We start from the raw sequence: 23,714 nt of genomic DNA on the forward strand, positions 1-23,714 counted from the left end.
TGCCCATGTCAGGGAGTAAGATTGAGAAACCAACATTTCAAGTGTTACAGGTATGAGGTGATTACACCTGGATTGGGTTACAGGTAGGGGACAGTGGCATTAGAAAAGAGGGTATAACTTGAGGCATGAAATTGGTAAAACAATATGAGGGCAAAGGAAACGAAGGCGTCATGACTAAGAAAAATGATACTTTCGGGGCGCTTGGGTGGCTCAGTCAGTTAAGCGTCTGCCTTCGGCTGAGGTCGTGATCCTAGGATCCTGGGATCAGCCCCACATTGGGCTCTCTGCTCAGCAGGAAGCCTGCTTCTCCTTCTCCCTCTGTCTACCACTCTGCCTAGTTGTGTTCTCTGTCAAGTAAATAAAATCTTTTTTAAAAAAATGGTACCATTGACAGAAACAGGATTAACTGGGAGTGCTCAATTATAGGAGATACAATTTTGATTTGGGATTTATGCCATTTTGAGTTTGAGGTTATCGTGGAACATCCATTCAACATGTCTATATTCAGGTGAAGATTTTAATATGGACATAGAGTGAAGGCAAACAGGTAATTTGTTATCTGTAACTCGAGAACACAGGACTGAAAGTAACTTAATGTGGATATCATCTAGGAGTTCAAATTGTCAAAGTGGTTGAATTCTAGGAGGGAAAATAAAGTTGAAGACTGAATTGTGGAGAATATGAAAGCTGGATAAAAGGATAATTCTTGACAATTAGTGCTTTCCTCTTGACAAAGCATGGCACACATTCTCTAAGGATAAATTTTCTTTTTGCTTGATGCTGGAGAGTCATAATCCCTTTATATATTCTCATTTAAATAGAGTCTTTGTTATCTGTTTTGGTCAGTTGCTATAACATTGGTTATGATGTTTAAAACCATTCATTTTTAGATTTCTAAATTAAGATTACAAATTCAGCAGCAACACATTAACAAGTTATATCTTAAAGTGACTTACTTTAGAGAGAACTATATAGGCTAATACTTGTATTTGAGAATTAGTTTACTTTGTCCTAGATTTTGGAATACACCATGCTGATGAAGCCTTTTATTAACTCACCGCACTAATTCGTATCGTCTAAACCGATCCTTTAATACTAGTAGGGGCTTTGTCTTGTATATAGCATATCATATGCAGCAAGATAATGACAATTTGTTTGTTTGGAAATATGTTATACAGATAAGAAATTTGTAGTATTAAGGCCAGTGTCTAAACTAGTTGATGCCCCAAAGGAAGAGAAAGCAGAGGAGGAAGTCTATATACTTCCTTTCTTAGAATTATTCTTCCCCATTTTCTGCATTTCTAGAATAATGTTCCTCAAATACTAGTTTTATCCTATCACTTCTGTACTTTAATTCAATACTGGAGAATCTACTTATGTGCCAGCAACTATAGTATGATAAAGTACATAAGTCTATCATGATTTATTGTCCTAAAATTCACTTCTGCATGTCATTTTGAGGATTCTACCTGACAGTCTTTTACCCTTTTTCACCCCCCGCCCAGGACTTCCATTACAGACTGATGAAAACATGTATGTTTCTGTTATTCGAAAATTGTATATTTGTTTTGTTTTCCACAAGTACACCCTCCATCTGAAATTATTTAGTTTCTCAAAACTCTGACTTGCCCCCTTTTTTATCCAACTTTATATAACACTGATAACTCATCTACCCTATATGTACTTTGTTGATGTGTGATGAAAGAAGTTGACAATTTTTTTTCATCAAGATTGCTGGAATATTTTTTTTAATGATTTTTTATTATGTTAGTCACCATACAGTACATCCAATATTTTGTATTTATCTATCTTAGGATAATTTTTGAAGTTGACTGATTTTCAGAAAATAGCTAAAATACTAACCATCATAAACAGCATAAAAATGTATTCCAGTTGTTGAATTAGTTTTGTCAGTGTTTCCTTTATGACCTGGGCAGTGCATATGGGCTCCACTTGAGTTGCACTGAACATTGTTTATTCTTGATGAGATAGCATAGTGCTTCCTGGATTTTTGTCTGGATGAAAAACAAATTCCTGTCAGGGATCTTTAACACCCACACTTCTTTTAGCTCAGCTCTAGGTGCCTGGGCTTTAGATAGTTGTCTTTTGTTATTTAATTTTCCTTCTCAGTAAATTTTTATCATCATTAAAGTATATCATTTTGTAATCTTTCTCTTCTAGTATTTCCCCTGCTATCTTATTTCCCCAATATTTTCTTATAGATTCTTGAAATAGTTTTTTCCCTTCATGGAACTGAAGGAATTCTAAACAATTCAATTGAATTCTAACAATTTAAACTGTAGATATTTCATACCCTACATCTTATGGGGGTGATTAAGGAATGCCAAACTGCAGCTGAAGTGAAGTTGTGTGAATGAATTAAAGGAGGAAAGAGCAAGACTTTGTAGCACCTTACCGATTGTGGCACACATTGATTGGCTGTCCCCTTCAGTTTTGGGTTTTTTTTCCTCCTCTCAAAGGAAGTCTTTTAAAAGAATTACTAGTGGTAAAATTTGTGGCCTTAGTTATTTCAGTTTGTGCAAATACATATGAGGTCTTGGTTTAAAAAACTTTTTAAAAATTTTTGATGTTTTGACTTTTTTAGATGTAAAACGAAGATCAGGAACACATTTGAAGAAATGCAGAGTGAAGTGGTGTCAATCAGCATGTCAGAGACAGAGCGCGTAGCTTCCATTTCTTCTGATAAAAATATTGGGAAAACCTTTGAATTAAAGGAAGACTCCTGCAGCTCGTTTTCTGTTGATGAAAGCAACAGCTTAGAAAATGAGACTAAACTGTCGTCATTAAACTTTGATAAAACTTCATGTCAGCCTAATGAACATAATCAAATTGAAACACAGGAAAAGTGTATTCAGGATCCTGGTGGAGGTGAGGATTCTTGTGCTAAAACAGACATATGCCCAGAAAATTCTGAACAAGTAGCTAATTTTCCTGGTGGAGATTTTACAGAGCAAATTTCAAAAACAAATGAAACAGAACAGAGAGTAACACAAATATTGGCAGAATTAAGGTCATCTACATTTACAGAAGCAGCGAATCAAAAGACTTATTCAGAAAGTCCCTATGATACAGACTGCACCAAAAAACTTATTTCAAAAATAAAGAATGTTTCAGCGTCAGAGGATTTGTTGGAAGAAATAGAATCTGAGCTCTTATCTACAGAGTTTGTGGAAGAACACCGAGTACCAAATGGAATGAATAAAGGAGAACATGCATTAGTTATGTTTGAAAAGTGTGTGCAAGAGAAGTATTTACAGCAAGAGCACACCATAAAGAAGTAAGTTTTTATTTTTTAGGTTTTCTCCCCCTGCCGGGATTAAAGATTGAATTCTTGTCCATTCTTAATTGCACAATAGACATTCATGTTGTAGTTGATCAACAAATATGTATTTACTGAATAACTGAGCAAATGTAAAGTTCATCTAGTAATTTAATACATGCCTAAAGGAATAAATACTAATGTGAGTTCATTAAAGATCTAGAAATATTTATAAGGACAGCTCAAGATTTTCAATTTCGAAAGAATGTAGAGCATAATATTGTCAAAACTATGAGAAATTCAAAAGAAAATGAGAAGTCATACAATTCAAAAAGATTTTCTTAAAATTCCCATTGTAAATTCATTGGTTTTAAAAATTAAAATTTAGGGAAGAGTTGGTTGGTTATCAGTAATTAAGAACATAATTTTTAGACTTCCCTTGGATTTTTGGAGCTAATTTCTATTCTAATGATAGTTTTATTTTATCCCTTCCTAATAGAATGATATCATCCTGTATTTTTATTCTAGATTTTTATATCTAAGTGTTGCAAATGTTTAGGTAGTCTTTTTTTTTTTTTAAGATTTTATTTATTTGAGAGAGAGAGAGAATGCACAAGCAGGGAGGAGAGGGAGAAACAGGTTCCCCGCTGAGCAGGGAGCAGATTCCAGGATCCAGGGCAGACATTTAACTGAGCCACCCAGGCGCCCCTAAGTAGTTTTTTTATAACCTTTAAGAAAGGAAAATAAAACATGCTAACCTTCACTAAAATACAGACTGGTTCTTTTTTTTTAAATGATACTTTAAAAAATTTTTGGAATGGGAGGCGTGTATGTAGAGAAAGCGGAAGTGGAAGTCCATATACTACACGAGGGTGACAGAAAAAAATATACCATAATCCAACTATTGCTAGATATGTAGCTGGCTTTTAATGATCTCCTTGCTTCTAGTGTTTACTCTCCTAGATTTTTTTTTCTCACCTATTTCAATGCTTTTATTTCATTTATTTTTTTTATAATCATATTTTTTTATTATATTATGTTAGTCACCATACAGTACATCCCTGGTTTTTTATGTAAAGTTCGATGATTCATTAGTTGCGTATAACACCCAGTGCACCATGCAATACGTGCCCTCCTTACTACCCATCACCAGCCTATCCCATTCCCCCACCCCCCTCCCCTCTGAAGCCCTCAGTCTGTTTCTCAGTGTCCATAGTCTGTCATGCTTCATTCCCCCTTCTGATTACCCCCCTTTCTTTATCCCTTTCTTCTCCTACCGATCTTCCTAGTTCTTATGTTCCATAGATGAGAGAAATCATATGATAATTGTCTTTCTCTGCTTGACTTATTTCACCTAGCATTATCTCCTCCAGTGCCGTCCATGTTGCAACAAATGTTGAGAACTCATTCTTTCTGATAGCTGAGTAATATTCCATTGTATATATGGACCACATCTTCTTAATCCAGTCATCTGTTGAAGGGCATCTTGGCTCCTTCCACGATTTAGCTATTGTGGACAATGCTGCTATGAACATTGGGGTGCATATGGCCCTTCTCTTCACTACATCTGTATCTTTGGGGTAGATACCCAGTGGTGCAATGGCTGGGTCATAGGGTAGCTCAGTTTTTAACTTTTTAAGGGACCTCCACACTGTTTTCACTCTCCTAGATTTTCTTACTCAGTGGATCAGTCTTCCCCAAACCAGCTTACAACTTCATTGGTTTATCCAGTGAACTTTAATCTCTTAAGCATCCAGAATCCTTCTTTTTTTCTATTTTTTGTTTTTATTTTAGATTGTGATAAAATACATATAAAATTTACCATCTTAACTATTTTTAAGTGTACAGTTCTGTAGTGTTAGGTTTATTCACATTTTTGTGCAACCAATCTGCATAGCTTTTTCATCTTGCAAATCAGAAACTCCATACCCATTAAACAACTCCCCTGCCCTCAGCCCCTGACAACCACTGTTCTACTTTGTTTCTCAAAGTTTCTTCTTGATACTCTCTATATAAAGTGCAGTCTTTTGTATTTATTTTTTTGCAGCTGGTTTATTGCACTTAGCAGATGTCCTCAAGGGTCATCCATGTTGTAGCATCTATCAGAAATGCCTTTTTAAGGGTGGATAATATTTTGTATGCATATACCGCATTTTGCTTATCCATTCATCTGTCAATGGACATTTGGGTTGCTTCCACATTTTGACTATCATGAATAATACTGTGAACATGAGTGTACAGATATCTCTTGAGACTCAAGGCCCTAATACTACCTCAAAACGAATGACTGCTATTTTATTCATATCCGTACTGGAATGCTGCTATTATGAATAAACTGTGATTTTTGTACTTAGATCATCAGTGCTTTTACTATTTTGGTTTTTTAGGGTAACTTCCTCATTTTGCTATCTGTACCTATTCTTTCAGATCTTTTTTTTTTTTTTGAGATTGTCCGTGATGCCTCGTCCCACTTACGTTAGATCTGGACTCATCACTTTAATGCCTGTCTTGTAAATTGTAAGATGTTGTACATTAAATAATAATAGCATATACTTTTATGATGTTAATTATATGCCAGGTGCTTTATTAATTCATGGAATCACAACAATCCTCTGGTATCAACTATTACTCCTATTTTACAGATGAGGTACCTAAGGCACAGAAAGATTACATCAAGGTCACATGCTAGTAAATGCCCCAGTTAGAATCTGAGCCTAGTTAGTCTGGCTTCAGAAGATTTTTCAATGTGGTTATCCGAAATGAACTAGTTAGAAGTTGTTAAACTTATCTAAAAATATTAAGAACACAGTAGAAAATTCTTTTTTTGCCTCATCCTGTCAGAACAGTGGCAGCATGGTAGACTGGGGTAAGCCCAGTTTTGGTTAGAACCCTGCAGTTGGAAGATTCCCACTTCCACTCGCAAATTCTGATTTGTTGTGCACATCAACCTCTCTGAATCAAAATTTGTCATCTCTGAGGGGGACGATACCTGATGGAATTGTTTTATAGACATTAAGGCATAAAAATACTAGATATTATTTTAACTAAGTTAATCTTTTGTTACACACATAATAGCATAATTGTGACTCAAGTTAGCTCTACAACAGTAATTTTTTTTTTGCCTTAATTTAATATTCTATAAAGAAAACTGCCTTTCAGTTCCTTTGGCTTAAATTTTCATGAATGCTTCTATTTCCAGATGTCTTTGTGTACACATCCATTCCTCCATTTTCTAACATCAGTGTGTTGTCCAAGGTCCCAACAGGAATTCTTAATTAAGAACGGTTAGTTGTGCACTGGATGTGACAGTTTGAGGGTTTGCTGTTCTTGCACTGCTGCCTCCCTGAATTGCTTACTTGTGAACTGCAGCCAGGATCCTTGTGCGGCAAGTACACCGAGTCAAATAATCGAAGTTAAACCACTGTGCCAAAAAGGCTTGAATAAACTTGCATGCTACATTTTTCTCCTTCCCAAACATTTGCATGATTTGCTTCCTGGCTGTGTCCCGTGCTCCTCAGAGAGGCCCACCCTGACTACCTTATCTAAATGCACTGCTCAAGGGGCACCTGGGTGGCTCAGTCGTTAAGCGTCTGCCTTCGGCTCAGGGCGTGATCCCAAGAGTTCTGGGATCAAGCCCCGCATCAGGCTTCTCCGTGGGAAGCCTGCTTCTTCCTCTCCCACTCCCCGTGCCTGTGCTCCCTCTCTCACTGGCTGTCTCTTTCTGTTAAATAAATAAGATCTTTAAAAATAAATAAATAAAATAAATGCACTGCTCAAGGGGCACCTGGGTGGCTCAGTCAGGTGAACATCTGACTCTTGGCTTTGGCTCCACCGGTGATCTCAGGGTGGTGAGGTCTAGCCCATTGGGCTCTGTGCTCAGTGGGGAGTCTGCTGGAGATTCTCTCCGTCTGCACATGCCCTCCTACCTCCCTTCCCCCAGATAAATAAATCTTTAAAAAAAATAAAATCACTGCTCAAATCACACTATGTCCTCTTGCTCTCTTTTAGTTTTCTTAATAGGACCTGATCACTGCCTGATATTTTATTATATTATGTTTATTTTCACTGTCTCCCTTTGAATGTAAGCACCATGAGGGCAGGGATGGTTTGCTGACATACTTCAGCACACCGAAGTGTATAGGTATGTAGTAGGTACCCAGTAAGCATTTGTCTAGTGAATGAATGATCTTCAAAGTAGGAGAAAGGCCTATGCTATGGAACTAGACCCAGATCTCAATTCAACCACTGCTAGCTGTGTGACCTGGAACAAATGCTGGGCTTCAGGTTTTTTGGTTTTTTAAAATTCATAAAACAGAATTCCATAGACTTACTAATTTCATAAACCTGAATATTAAATAATGCACTTAAAGATAGACTTAGTAAATAGTAGTTGTGCAATAAGTGTTAAGTAATAGCTATTACTATTAATAATTCCAAAATACTAGGTTTCTTATAGTTCTGAAAACTTCACAGGCAATTTTTAAGGCTTTATTTATATTTTTCTGGAGGACTTAAAATGAAATTTCTGCTTGAACTTTTGTATTTTGTTTTATATTTTTAAATTTTATTTAGATTTCTTCTGTAACTATTATTAGAATATCATTGAAATGTTCATAAAATCTAAAGCAAGGTTTTTCACCCTCAGCATTGTTGACATTTGGGGGCAGATCATTCTTTGGTGGTGGTGGGACTGTACTGTGCATTATAAAATGTTTAGCAACATCCCTGACCTCCACCCAAAAGAATCCAGTGGCAATCCCCCACCCCTGTTGTGGCATCCAAAAATGTCTCAAGGCAAATGCCTGGAAGGGCTTTGCCTCAGATTGAGAACCACTGATCCGGTGGAGTTCAAATACTGAAGGGATGAAGTGCGTAGCTGAGATGCCCAACGTGGTAAACTTAAAAGAGTGTGGTTTTCTTTATCTGATTATATTTCACTTGATTTGAAATATACAGATTCTTTGGAAGAAGTTAATAGCCTGACCGCCAGGGAATGTTTTATAAAGTATAACATATCATAACAAAAGGACTGCTTAGGAATGTTGGTATATTAATCATAAGTATCTATAATCTGCAAACAGATTATATTTCACATCTCCATTTTTAGTTGTTTTATTTATACTGCTCTTTTTATATTTAGGTTAATTAAAGAAAATAAGAAGCATCAGGAGCTCATCTTAGACATTTGTTCAGAAAAAGACAATTTAAGAGACGAACTAAAAAAAAGAACAGAAACAGAGAAGCAGCATATGAATACAATTAAACAGGTAAAAAGACAAAAATCTTTAAACACTATACTTCAATTTGTAATATAAATACATGCCTGAAAATTTGTATATAAGTTAAAGTTCTATAAGCTAAATTATATTTTAATTGCAGGGGATTGCTTGGTATGTAAAGCATTCTTTTTTATGAAATGGGAATCATAACCTGATTTTTTTTCTCTTATGTAAATTTGTATTTTTATAGGATATGTGTGAGTGTATTCTATATATAATAGAAATCTAAGCAAAAAAGATTTAATTTGGCAGTCAGACTTTCTACCACTTAGAGGAAGAAGCAATGTATATCTTAAAGTTTATATCTAACATTAGAATATTTCTAAGCTTATAGTTTAACGTGATTCCATTCTCAGTATTATTGTGTACTACACTGGGAGACTGGCTCTCCTGCTTCAGATTTTATCTGGCTAGCTGTCTTCCCCAGTTTGTCTTTCCTCTTTTTCTTTCCTTTTTAAATTTTTTAAACACGAACTCTGATGTATGGATCAACAAAGTGAATATTCAGACTATTGGCAAAGCTGAACTGCCCTTTATCTTTCTGAGCTGCTTTTTTCCTTCCGTGAACAGGATTAGAAGCATTTTAGCCTTAAAAGTCTTTCCTTTTGTCTCATCCTTCACCAAAAACTATATAATAGGCAAAAAAACAAAACAAAACAAAACAGTAAACAATTGATAATAAAAAATTAAGCCAAGTTTCACTTGCTTATGTCTTGGTATACTTAATGCACCATTACATGGTTGGAAGGTGATTGTATTCGTAACTTTTACTTAATCCTGATTTTTATGTGCTTTAGAGCTATACCACAGTAAACCAAACTTAGATTTTCAAAATGTGAGGGAAGCTTAATAATGGACAGAAGCCACATTTTGATAGGTCACTGCCGATGACCAGAAACTTCAGACTGAATATATGGGAGAGAACCAGAGCTGTTCTTTTCATAAGCTTGTTAGTGGTTGTGCCTTTTTTAAGGAGAAAATTGGATTCTTCTTTCTTTTGCTAGTCAGTATAGCAGGATTTTTTTTTCTTAGTTTTATTTCTAGATCTCCACCTTTCAGTATGGCAGCCACTAGCCACATACAGCCTTTGAGCGCTTGAAAGGTGGCTAGTTCAAATTAAGAAATGCTGTAAGTATGAAATCCACACTTAATTTTAAAGAGTTAGTATATAAAAAAGTAAAATCTGGGGCACCTGGGTGGCTCAGTTGTTAAGCATCTGCCTACGGCTCAGGGCTGATCCCAGGGTCCTGGGATCTATCCCCTCATCGGGCTCCCTGCTCCTCTGGGAGCCTCCTTCTTCCTCTCCCACTCCCCCTGCTTGTGTTCCCTCTCTTGTTGGCTGTCTCTCTCTCTGTCAAATAAATAAATAAAATCTTTAAAAAAAAAAACCAAACAAGTAAAATCTGTCAGTTTTTCAAGCTGATGTTCAAGTGATATTTTGGATATATTAAGTTTAATATTCATTTCACCACTATTTTGCTTCTTAAAATCTGTCTACTAGAAAATATAAATTACACATATGGCTTATATTCTATTGGACAGTGTTACTCTAGGTAATTTTGTCATAAGGAAATTAGTACACATATTCTATAAGCTAACATTTAGGGTTTTTTCCCAACAGCTTTATTGAGGTATAATTTAAATACCATGCAATTCACCCATTTCAAAGTGTACTGTTTAATGGTTTTTAGTTGTACAACCTTTACCACTATCTTAGAATATTTTACCACCTCACTGCCCCTGCAAAGAAACCCCATATCCATTAGTAGTCAGTCCTTAGGATTTTACGTATACAAGATCATGTCATCTGTAAATAGAGTTACTTATTCCCTTCCAACCAAGGGCTTTTATTTCATTTCTTACCTAATTGCTTGGTCAGGACCCTCCAATATGGTGTTGAATAAAAGTGGCAAGAGTGGATATCCTTCTCTTGTTCCTGACCTTAGGGAGAAAGCATTCAGCCTATCACCATTAAGTTACAATGCTAGCTGTGGGTTTTTCACAGATGCTTTTTATCAGGTTGAAGAAGTACCTTATTATTCCTACTTTGCTATGTGTTTTTATCATGAAAGAGTTGAATTTTATCAAATGCTTTTTCTGCATTTGTCAAAGTGATCGTGTGTTTTTGTTCTATTGATATGGTGCATTACATTAAATGATTTCTGGATGTTAAGGCAGCCTTGCATTGCTAGGATAAATAGCTTTGGGTCATGGTGTATAATTCTTTTTATATATCGTAGGATTGTTTTGCTAATACTGTGATTTCCATTGATTGAGAATTTGTCTATGTATATTCATTAGAGATACTGGTCTTATACCTCTTTTTTTGTGATTTCTTGGTTTTGGTGTCAGGGTAATACTAACCTCATAGAATGAGTTGGGAAGTGTTTCTTTTGGGGAAGAGTTTGTGAAAAATTGATTTGGTATTCAGGGCACCTGGCTGCCTCTGTCTGAGAAGCATGTGACTCTTGATCTTGGGGTCATGAGTTTAAGCCCCATATTGGGTATAGAGATTACTTAAAAGTAAAGTCTTAAAAAAAGAATTGGTATTCTTTAAATGCGTGATAGACTTTATCTGTGTAGTCTCCTGGGCTTGAATATTTCTTAGTAGGTTTTTGTTTATTTTTTTACTAATAAAATCTCTTTACTTATAGGTCTACTCAGATTTTCTGTCTCTTCTTGAGCTGGTTTGTGTAGTTTGTGTCTTTCTAGGAATTGTCCTTTTATTTCATCCAAGTTAAATTTGCCATAGTTTTCATTTATACTGTTTTTATTTCTGTAAGATCAGTATGTCTCTTATTTCCATTCTAGTAATTCGAGTCTTGCTCCATTCCCTTTTTTACCTAAAGGTTTGTCGATTTTGTTAATCTTTTCAAAGAACCATTTTGTTGAATTTTCTGTTTTTCTATTTTCTATTTAATTTTCATTCTAATATTTATTATTTCCTTCCTCTTGCTGGCTTTAGGTTTAGTTTGCTTTTCTTTTTCCAGTGCCTTAAGATGAAAGTTTGAGTTATTGATTTGAGAACTTTCTTCTTTTTTAATATAGGTGTTTATAGCTATAAATTTCCCTCTAAGCACTGCTTTAGATACATCCCCTAAGTTTTGGTATGTTGTATCTTTATATTTCTAATTTTTTCATATTTTCTAATTTTCCTTGTGATTTCTCCCATTGGTTATTGAAATGTTGCTTAATTTTTACATATTTGTGAATTTCTGATATTTCTTGCTGCTACTGATTCTAGTTTCATTTCATTATGTTGAAGAACATACTTTATAAGATTTCAATCTTTTCAGTTTATTGAGGTTTATTTTATGGCCTAGCATATGTTTAGTCCTAGAGAGTATTCCATGTGCACTTGATGAGCGTGTGTATTCTCTGGTTGTTGGGTGGAATGTTGTATAGATGCATTAGATGCAGTTGTTCTATAGTTTTGCTCAAGTCTCTTATTTCCTTGTTAATCTTCTATCTAGTTCTGTCCATTATTGAAAGGTATTGAAGTCTTCTAACTATGAATTGCCTCCTTCATTTCTGTCAGTTTTTGGTTCATGTATTTTAGTGCTCTGTTATTAGGTACATATGTACTTAGAATTATTATAGATTGACCATTTAATCATTATGAAATTTTCTTCTCTCTCTGGTAACGTTTTTTCATAGTTTATTTTGTATATTAGTATAGCCACTCCTATTTTCTTATGGTGTTATTTGCTTGCTGTATCTTTTTCCATCCTCTTTCTTTCAGTCTGTATCTTTGAATCTAAAGCATGTCTTATAGATAGCGTATTGTTGGATCTTGTTTTTTTCTCCAGTCTGACAACCTCTGCCTGTCATATGATTATTTAATACAATCTCATTTAATGTTGTTATTGACAGATTTATGTCTGCCATTTTTTTCTCTGTCTCATGTCTGTTTCGTTCCTCTCTCCCTCCCTTACTGCTTTCTTTTGCATTAAATTTCTTTCATATTTTCACTATATTTTTTTGAGTTATTTCCTCAGTGATTGTTCTAGAGCTTACCATATACATCTTACCAGAATCTGCATCAGCTTTATACTACCTTAATTCTAATGAGATTTAGAAACATTGCTAACATTTACTTTTGGTTTCTGTTTGAAATATATTCATTACATTCTCTATGTTCCCTTTCATTGTTTATATTTATTTGAAGTGTTGGTGGTCTGTTTGGTATAGCTATAAAAATAATCTGGAAATAATTTTCTTTACAGTTAGAATCAAGAATAGAAGAACTTAGTAAAGAAGTTAAAACTTCCAAAGATAAACTAGTAGCTCAGGACATCGCCGCTAAAAATGCAGTTCAGCAGTTGCATAAAGAGATGGCCCATCGGATGGAACAGGTATTTTTCAAATCATGATCATTATTAACTTTATATTCTGGTGACGTTTTCTTGTTTAATATAAACTAATCTGTTAGACTATTTTGGGTATCAGTGGTATCTTAAGAATAGGTTATTAATCTTTTTTAAAAATGCTAAAGCAATACATAAATACATGCTAGCTACAAAAATATTTTTAATAAATTGAGGAAGCATACAGGGGCATGTGGATGGCTCAGTTGGTTATGCGTCTGCCTTTGGCTCAGGTCATGATCCCAGGGTCCTGGGATTGAGCCCCACATCAGGCTCCCTGCTCAGCAGGGAACCTGCTTCTCCCTCTCCCTCCGCTGCTACCCCTGCTTTTGCGCACACGCGTGCTCTCTCTCTGTCAAAATAAATAAAGAAAATCTTAAAAAAAAAAAATAATAAGGAAGTATACAGGACAAAAAGTGGAAATCCTTCTTCATTTGTACCTCTCTCTTCCTGTACCCAAATCCTTGGTATTCCATTCCTTGTTCCGAGGCTAATTATTGATATTTTGGTTATGTATCTTACCATATATACATGTATAAGTCACACAAGCTTATGTGTATGTATTCATATACTTATTCCTCCTACTTGATTGGAATCTTACTGTGCATCTTTTTGGAGTTTTTTTTTCCTACTTAATACACCTTGATCATCTTTTTGAGTTGGTATGTATGGATTTCAGAAGAAATCATTTTAAGCATTGTTTTTGTGTTATTATTACCTGAACTACTTCTTTTTTTTTTTTTTTTAAGATTTTATTTATCTGAGACAGAGCCCCATGTGGGCGCATAAGCCAGGGGAGGGGGGTGTGTGTGCAGCACAGAGGGGAGAAGCAGACCCCAGCTGAGCAGGGAGCCTGAGGCCACAGGCCCAGTCCCAGGACCCTGAGATCATGACCTGAGCCAAAGGCAGACGCTCAACTGACTGAGCTGCCCATGAACTCCTTCTTAAGTATGGAATCTTATTCGTCTTCATTTCCTTAGCACCATGCCTGACTGTTGGTCCTTATGGTGAATTGAATCAGGAAGTATTAACTGACTGCTGACACTGTTAGTGAGATGGATCCTGTCCTTTCTACGCTGAAGCTACTGTCATAGGTAGCTTTCTGAAAGGCTTTTAGGAAACAGATGATCCTTAACCTTTATCTCTGTGATTCTTTTCAATATGATGATTTAAAACCTATGCTATTAGTTCTCAAACTTTTTGTACTAATTGAAGAGAAATAAAGAGGATGAGACCTTAACATGTTGGTTTTAGTAGACTCAAAAATAGCTGATAATTAGAACCATCTGGTAAGCTTTTTAAACAATATATTCTTCGGAGTTTATTACATTTTAAAGTAAAAACAAAATAGTAGTTGTATATACACAACAACAACTCAAAAGAGTAAAAAATGAGTCTTCTTCCAAATCTTTTCTTCCATTTTCTCCCTTCCCAGAAGTAACCATTGATGCCAGTTTCCTGTGTATTCTTCCCAAAATGTTTATTGCATAGATAAGCATGTATGTATTCACAGGACTTCCTCTTCCCATTTCACTCCTTTTTCATAAATGACAGCATGTTGCATTCACTACTATGTAACTATTCCCTCTGTAATGATGAAGAATTTAGGTGAAGTTATTAATCGAAGCTAATATATTGAGATTTAGCTATGTGCCAGGCCATGTTTAAAAAGCAGTTTACAGGGGCGCCTGGGTGGCACAGTCATTAAGCGTCTGCCTTCGGTTCAGGGCGTGATCCCAGAGTTCTGGGATCGAGCCCCACATCAGGCTCCTCCGCTGGGAGCCTGCTTCTTCCTCTCCCTCTCCCCCTGCTTGTGTTCCCTCTCTCGCTGGCTGTCTCTCTCTCTGTCAAATAAATAAATAAAATCTTAAAAAAAAATAGCAAAAGTTTAAAAATAAAAACAGTTTACAATTTATTGAATTTTCATAATGATGCTAAGAGGTGGGTATTGTGTAGATTTTGGAGATTATTTCATTTAAATATTTCTACATCTGCTTCATTCCTTTTTACTCCTATCTTTTCCTCTCAACTTTTTGAAAGTTTTCAAGCCTGTAAAAAGGTAAAAGAGTAATAAAATGAACATTAGTTTATCCTTCACGTGGAGTCACCAAACCTGGTAAATTTTACTTAGAAATAGATTCCCAGCATGAGTGTGCATGTGTACACACACACACAGTACCGTCCCCCGTTTAATTTTCCAGCTTAAGGTTTTTCCATTTCTCAGAATAGATAGGTAGAATGAATTTGAACCTCAAACTTACAAGAGGGTAGACTTATAAATTCTCAGGGACTTTACAATATGTTCCCTTTATCCCGCTGTGGCCTGGTATTGGGAAATGTCTACAGGGCAATAAAGAGTTCAGGCTTAGCATACCATTCTGGATTCCTGCTTTCCTCTTAGCTTCTTTGGCCCTGGGGAGTTTCTCATACTTTCTTGTGGGCTCAGCTATTATTAAAAGGTTGTTTGTGGGGCGCCTGGGTGGCTCAGTCAGTTGAGAGTCCGACTCTTGGTTTCAGCTCAGGTTGTGGTCTCAGGAATTTGGGATTGTGGGCTTCAGGCTCAGTGGGGAGTCTGCTTCTCCCTCTCCATCTACCCCTCCCTCGCACATGCGTGTGCGTGCTCTTTCTCTCAAATAAATAAAGAAATCTTTAAAAAAATAAAAGGATGTTTGTTGTATTTCATCTAAAATTTTTGGTGTTTTGAATGGGGATAGTTTATCTGCCATATTTCAAGAAGCAGAACCTCTTACATTTTATCTTAATTTTAACTGGCTGTTGAATTCTGTTGATCATCTTATTCATGCTTTCTTTATGTTCATCCAAGTCAATGATAAACATCTTAAACTGGTCAAATCTAAAGACTTACCGGCTCTTCCTTTATCTGTACGGTAGATGGACTGACTTTCTGTGGAAGCTTAAGTAGTAGTTACTGTATCATCTTGTTTAATACACCCAGCAGTTCTGGGAAGCAGGTTGAAACCTAGAAACATGAACTTTTAGTACCCCAGGTTATTCCTTTTTTTTTTTTTTAAGATTTTATTTATTTATTTAACAGAGAGAGACAGCCAGCTAGAGAGGGAACACAAGCAGGGGGAGTGGGAGAGAAAGAAGCAGTCTCCCAGCGGTAGAGCCTGACGTGGGGCTCAATCCCAGAACTCTGGGATCACGCCCTGAGCCGAAGGCAGAAGCTTAACGACTGAGCCACTCAGGCGCCCCCCCCCCCCCAGGTTATTCCTTTGCAGCTGATCCATGGATGACTGAGTAACAGGACATCCCTGCTGTAGTCAAGAACCTCGTGATATTTTAGTTTATCTATTTTAATTGTCTCTTCTCTGGTTGTTCTGCTTCTCATCTCTCAATTTCAGTGAAGCTTCTATCCTGCCACCAGTTCTCTTACTAAAAACATACATTTAATAAAAGTTTAATTTTTTGGCTTCCCATTGCCTATAGGATAAAATCGCAGCTCGTTAGCATGATAAGAGAAGCCCTTCTTCCTTTGAAGATTTAATCTCTACCAGTCTATTTCACAACTACTTCCTCCCCAGTCCAACCAACACGCCAAATTTAAATCCTATAAAATGTCTTGGTCTCCTACAAAAAATCATGCTATTTTATACCTTCAGGTATTTGTGCATTTCTTTATAGTTATATGTATATATGTGTTAATGTAATGCTGTGTAAATGTTTTGCTTATATGTCGTTCATACTAGGTAGTGAGCTCTTCTGGGACTGAAGCCACAACTTATTCTTTGTGTTTCTAAAAACCGATATGTTGTCTGAGCATCAGCTTATGAAACCAGACTTCTTTTTAAGTTGACATTACCATTAATTACCTTTTCTAAGGATATTCAGTTATTTAAAAAATATACCTAATTCTCTTAGCCAGTTCCAGCACAGTTTTCTCAGTCCTTGTCCACAATTACATTGTGAAATACTCAGGGATCTCTGACATTCTTATTCCACTGTTTCCCTTAATTTTTCTTGAAAATCAGCAGGCTGTTTCAGTGGGGGAAAAAAACCCCAGTTGGACAATTTTAAAAAGTATTTGTACGTATAGTATTCTGAGTGTCAACTGGATGTGCTTATCAGCTGTGCCAGAACTTCATGAAACACTTTGTCATTACTTTTCATCAGAGCACGGGAGCTTTTCCTACATTCTCTTAACATGATCCTGTCTTTAATTCAGTTACAGTATCAGTTGGCATTTACCACTAGTTACTATTGAAAATCCCTTAAGTTTAAGATTCCATCTTTTGTAACATAAATAAGTGCTCCATCATATTTGCAAATTGTGAATTTAAATGTACTTAAATGAAGGCTTATCTGTAAAAGTTTTCATTGTATAAAACTTCAGAATATGGAGTACCAGCTTATGTTAATAGAGTATTTTAAGAGTGTATAGATGTCACAGTCCAATTAGGTATATTTTATTAAGTGAAATACTTTCCTTTTTTCTTTTTTAAAGATTTTATTTGAGAGAGCATGGGGTGGGGAGAGGGGCAGAGGGAGAGGGAGAAGCAGACCCCCTGCTGAGCAGGGAGCCTGCCTACACCTACGCAGGCTCAATCCCAGGACCCTGAGATCATGACCCGACCCTTAACTGACTGAGCCACCCAGACACCCCAGTAAGTGAAATACTTTAAAAATCTTTTCATATACAGGAAATCAAATGATTAATTAGCATATGGTTACTTACTTTTTGCAAGGGAGCTAAGAAGAGCTAAGATTTTTAGATTTTAGGAATTGTCAGCCATACAGTCAGGGTCCTGGCAGAAAACAGAAACTGCTGATTTGAAAATTTAATAAAAGAACTCTTTACAAAAGGTATAGACAAGGTTTAGGGGGTCCAAAGGGAGAATGCAGGGTCCTGGGGTACTTGAGAAGCCATTGTTACTCTTTGAGCTAAAGGAATAAGGAGAGGGAACAGGTAGTGCTACTGGGAGGGGCTAATTGTATAGTGAGAGCACCTGACTTGAGCAGTGGCCTTCATCTAACCTGGTGATTCTGGAGGAGCCAGATCTCACTCTTGGCCTGTACTTCTGATCTTCTGCCTAGTACCTTCTTTTGGCTGAGTGGAGGTTATGAGGGCAAAGAAACTTGTTGATACGGTCCATGATAGTCATCTTCCCAAAGCACAGGGTGGGATAGGAAAGAGTGGAAAAGTGGATCTGGAGGAGTAAACAGAAAGCAGCAACTATGTCAGCCAAAGGAAGAAAAAAAAAGGAAAGGGTAAAAACAAGTATTAGTGATATTAATTTGCTTATTCTTATCATTTTTCTGTAATTTTGAATTTTTCCTTTCATTAAAAAATTTCATGACACAGGTCCTGGGAATGTTGTGCAAAAATAAAAAAATACATTGGTAATATTATAGAAAAATATTTATTTAGATTTGAAAAAAATTTTTTATTAATGCTGGATATTTTTTCAAAGGCCAACAAAAAGTGTGAAGAGGCACGCCAGGAAAAAGAAGCAATGGTAATGAAATATGTAAGAGGTGAGAAGGAGTCTTTAGATCTTCGAAAGGAAAAAGAGATACTTGAAAGAAAACTCAGAGATGCGAATAAAGAATCTGAGAAAAACGCTAACAAAATTAAGCAGCTTTCTCAGGAGAAAGGACGGTTGCACCAGCTGTATGAGACAAAGGTATAACTTGTGGTGGTGTACTTTAGTTGAAATTTATTCTTCTTGCTTTTCCTTATCTAATCAAATAATCATAACTTAATGTGGTTAAAGTCCCTATTAAACATAAAGTTGTTTTTATTAGTTTACCTTCTAAGAACACAAATGCCTTAGTAACTTTATTATCTCGTTACCGGTCTGCAAAAAGTTTTTGCTGGGAAAACAATGAAATATTAACACATGTTGTTTATTAAATAACTTTTTCTTGATAGGTAGTTTTTTAAAACCTTCTTTTAATATCTATATGTTGAAGAAATGAGTTTTTGCTCCAAAAGAACCTTTTATTTTGGTAAAATACATACATAGTAGGATCAAGATGTGAGTAGTTTCTCAGTGAGAACTATGTAATTTGACTGGAATCTTAATGTGACACATTTTTTTATCATAGAATAGGATTTATATTTCTCTTGTAGAAAAACATGTTCTTTTTAGATGCAGCCCAAAGAAATGTGATTACTGAGCTATTCAGAGTCCTTGCTGTTAACTAGCAGCCTCATGGCATGGTCTTGTTTCTAGTCAGTTATCATTACTTGATAACGTTATTTTTTTTTTAATTTAACTTTTAGTTCAGTAATGTTGTCATTGTTCTCAGGAATTCTGGAAAAATTTAATTTGTATTTCACCTTAATGCTAGCCAGTTGAGAAGAATCGTAAATGTGTACTTGTACTTGCAACATATCTAGTTGTTTGAAATATAAATGTTAATCATCTTGTCTATTGATTGGACTTAGGATTTGCTACTCTTTTATCATTTGAACTTTGAATTAGGTTTATGTAGGTCATAATATGCTAACCCCTGAAATATAGTGTTATTAAATTGATTATTTTGAGGAGATATAAAAGATACACAAATAATTGATTGTTTAAATGAAAAAATATAACCTAGTGATATTCTTTTAGGAAAATGAAACTGCTAGACTCACCAGAGAAATTGACAAATTAAAGGAAGATATCAACTCTCATGTCATTAAAGTAAAATGGGCACAAAACAAATTAAAGGCAGAAATGGATTCACACAAGGTAAGTACTGTAATGTGGTAGAAAAATTATTAGAATCAGTTTTAAGAGCAAATGCAAGGCCAGTTGGGTGGCTCAGTCAGTTAAGTGACCGACTCTTAGTTTCAGCTCAGGTCGTGATCCTCAGGGTCATGAGGTGGAGCCCCACATCGGCTCTGTGCTTAGTGCAAAGTCTGCTTGGGACTCTCCCTCTCCCTTTGCCCCTCCCCACCGCGCACGCGCACATGCACATGCTGTCTCTAAAGTAAATAAATCTTAAAAAAACAAATGCAGTAAAGTTAATGAGGCATAAAGCGTAATTTAGTGACTTCTGTGGGATAGGTTGGGCATGAATATTTGGTGACTGAAAAGATATTTCCTTGTGTAATTTACATATTAAATTAGAATGTTAAATTTTATCATAAATTGTAAAAAATATTAAATTTTATCATTCATTGTTTACAACTCCAAAACTGACTTTGTTCTTCAAGCATTTCTTGGTATCTATATTTTATATTATACATTGTCAGAGATTTGGGGGAAAGAGGAGAGTCTGTATGTTATCAAAATTGAAACTAATCTCAGGAAATTTAAAAAATATCAGTGATGCTAAGAGTGTTTCCATATCTGTTTATTATTTATATAATTCCATTGGTATTATGCCTAATGAATATCATTTTTTTTTTAAATTAATATAATGAAGTGATCATAAAGGCTGGTACCTGATGCCGTAATTTTAAGCACTAACTGAACTGGTATTAAGAGTTAATAAAAATCTGAAGATGATAGAATGTGAAGAAGAACAACAACTCTGACATATTTAAGTAGAAGAGCAATGTTATTTATAACAGCTTCCAAGTTTTCAAAAACAGGCTTAATGGTATTGTTTAAAACCATAATTATAGGTAATCTCATTAAATATTTCTGAGTCAGAATTGTTAATAACATTTGAGTATTTTTGCATATAGTATTATCAGAGATATTATTAGAGAAAACTGTAGGGAGAGATGTCCGTGTTGACAGTGGTCAAAGAATAGAGAATGGCAGCTCTCCTCGCGTTCTGGGCTAACTGCTGGTCTGCACCCAAGTGTTGGGGAGCCACACATGTAAAGAAGGAATTGCCAAAAGGGAGTAGGGGCAAAAATCCTTGCAGTTTACACAGGGCTATAAAACATTTAAAATTTCCCTTTACTTTCAGTTACAGAATGAAGAACTAGAATTCCCAGTCCTACAGTATGGTAATGATTTCTAAACGACCTGAGTTGCTTCAAGATCTAAACATAATACTGGGTCATATCTACTGTCTGTGGTACTTTTCTCCTTCTCATCTATAGCCTGAGGCAAAATCCTGAAACCTATTAGAATGGAGAACGAAAGACTAAAATTTGGTCTTCTGTGACCATATGTGTTAAAAAATGGGTGATAATAGATATTTAATGTCAGCTTTGAGGTCAGATGAAACCAGATACTCTGTAAGTAGGTTAGAGAAATGGTTTAAGGCTGACATACTAAGGTTACATTGTGTAGATTGCTAGAAAATGAAAATAACAAGCATATTGACCTAGTATGTAAAAATTGGAAATTTACCAGTTCTTTTTTGTTTGTTTACATTTTTAAGAAGATTTATTTATTTTAGAGAGAGAAAGAAAGTGTGCATGCGGCAGGGAGGGGCAAAGGGAGAGGGAATCCTCAAGCAGACTCCCCACTGAGTGTGGAGCCCGACATAGGGCTCGATCCCAGGACCCTGACATCATGACCTGAGCTGAAATCAGGGGTCTGCTGCTTAACCAACTGAACCACCTAGGCACCCCTCTACCAGGTCTTTTTAAAGGCATTTTTAACCAGCAAGTGTTTTCCTGGGTTTTCCTCTGTGCCCAGCACTGTATTAAATACTATGGATACTATAAAAGCCATAGAGGACCGAGTAATTGCTTTCAGAGAGTATCTGGGATGAGATCCTGGCTACCTGTTTTATGTATTTACCTAGTAGATGTGAGGAGTCTCTGGATAAAAGGATACAAGATTGAATGACCATCTAGGCAGTGTTGGCCACCTGTTAATATGCGGACAAGAGCCAGGACTCTTATAAATTTTTCTATAGGTACCCTTTCCAATTTCTAGTGCCTGTGCCCCCAGTCTTAGGTATTAATACTGAAGTTGTGGAGGTTACTGGATTCATTGTGATCATTAACTTCTGATCAGGCCTCCCGGCCTGATTACCAGAATTTAAGTCTTAGACTAAGTAGATTGGATAGCTCTGTCATCAGTAGAATTTATCAGTGGGATCAAACAGGAGAAACAATTTCATTTATTCCCTTTCCTAAACTCCCTTGGAAGTTAAACTGAAATGCGTTTTTAATACCTAGCTCTTAAAAACAAAAGCCTTTCATTTTGAGTGTAGTAAAGGACTTCCCCCAGTGTACCTTATTTACTTATTCACCTACCTGGTTGCTACGTATTTACCTACTTGGTCCCAGATAAAATAATCTCACTGGAGCATAGATATGGCCAGTAGCAAATGTGGCAATAGACCATGGTTTGTGCTGGGTGCTTGCCAGTCATTTTTGCTTCAGAGGAAGCTTGAGGAGTAGAGTCTTGGGTATCAAGACAGCATCTAGACCAGCAGGATGTAAGAGACTATAATATGCTGCAGACCTAATGTGTAGCTAGGGGTTGGTACATTTTATAATGTATTCCCTCAACAAGACTCCGCTACTTACTGTCTGTGCTCTTCTGTGAAAGTTATCACATTGTCAACGATAGCCTCATTCTTAAATGGTTTACTCATAAAGCCCACTAATTACAAGCTAGGGCTCACTTTAATTAGCTTTGGTATTATCTCAGTAAAACTATATTCTGTGTTCAGTTCTATAACTCTTCCATAACTATAGTCTATTGCATTATGGAGTAATAGGATCCAGGTTTACCCTCCCACCTTAAAAAACTTAAAAAAAAGACAAAATATTTGAAATGAACATTTTTAGGCTTGGGACAACAAAGGCAGAACAGGACAGTGATCTCTGAGAGAAGGGAAACAAGCAAGATATATTGCCTGGGGAGTTTCCAGGTTGCAGCTCTTTTAAAAGAAGAAGAACCCAGATGGATCTCAGCAATCTCTAGGAATTGATGAGACAAAGTTTGAAGTATAGGGAACAGGGCAGAGTACCACAGAAGGGAAAGATGTGGAGATCTGTAGTGTGTTCCCTTTAGTTCTTGATTTAGCTCGCTACTTCCTGATCAGTGTATGTGTGTGAGAAAGTTAGAGATGGAGAAAGAACTATCAGAAAGGAGTAGGGGCAACAGTTCCTAGAGCTCACAGAGGGCTAGTAGGAACTGTTCATGTTTCCCCCAGTCAAGAGAAAGCCTCTTAATATATAGGGCATCCAGTGGCCCTCAGAAAGGTGTTGTTTCAGCAGTGAGGACTAATATAACCTGAGACTGCAGTCTGTTATGGACCCATCTTACAAAGCTTTGAAAGAAATCCTCAAATCCAATGGTTTCAAATAATGATGTCCCAGAAGAAAGCCCAAAATGTTCACGTGAGTTCAAAAATCTCCAGGACCTAAGAACATAAGATTCACAATGTCTGGTATCCAATAAAAAATACCAGACATGCAAAGAAGCAGGAAAATATAGTCTATAATGAGAAGAAAAGAAAAATCAATTGATAGAAACAAAGGCAGAGATGACATAGATGAAAGAAGTAGGTAAGGATGCTAAAACAGCTATTATAAAAATATACTCCATATATTCAAGTAGATAAAAGTGTGACTATGTTAAGGAGAAACATAAAAGATTTTAAAAAGGCCAAGTTGATATAATGTCTGAGATGAAAAATACATTGGGTAGAATTAACTGAAGATTAGATGCTACAGAAGACAAGATTAGTGAACTTGAAAAACCTGAAACTTTAAGAACATATGAAAACATAGCATAGAAAACTACGCTAGTGATTCCTCGATTTATAACTTCTACACAGAATCCCAGATTCTTATATTCAGGTGGCTACTTGATATCTCACGTCTTGGGTGACTCACAGGCATCTTCAACTGATCGTGTCTAACACGGAGTGCATAATGTGCCTGCCCTCCATTGCTCCCCATCTCAGGAA

General features: G+C 36.0%; 1 protein-coding gene across 3 annotated transcripts in view; it reads left to right on the top strand.

Moving 5' to 3' along the window:
- The window catches only part of CCDC186 (coiled-coil domain containing 186), a 50,676-nt gene that overhangs the window by 7,392 nt on the left and 19,570 nt on the right, over positions 1 to 23,714 (top strand). For all 3 annotated transcript variants that reach the window (XM_026494178.4, XM_044382147.3, XM_044382146.3), the window contains 5 exons: positions 2,606 to 3,298; positions 8,421 to 8,547; positions 12,786 to 12,914; positions 18,359 to 18,571; positions 19,508 to 19,627. In XM_026494178.4, the coding sequence (XP_026349963.3) occupies positions 2,640 to 3,298; positions 8,421 to 8,547; positions 12,786 to 12,914; positions 18,359 to 18,571; positions 19,508 to 19,627 (1,248 nt within the window). In that variant the 5' untranslated portion in view covers positions 2,606 to 2,639. The remainder of the gene's footprint in view (positions 1 to 2,605; positions 3,299 to 8,420; positions 8,548 to 12,785; positions 12,915 to 18,358; positions 18,572 to 19,507; positions 19,628 to 23,714) is intronic.

The sequence above is a fragment of the Ursus arctos genome, unplaced genomic scaffold (assembly GCF_023065955.2).
Source record: "Ursus arctos isolate Adak ecotype North America unplaced genomic scaffold, UrsArc2.0 scaffold_7, whole genome shotgun sequence".
NCBI lineage: Eukaryota > Metazoa > Chordata > Mammalia > Carnivora > Ursidae > Ursus > Ursus arctos.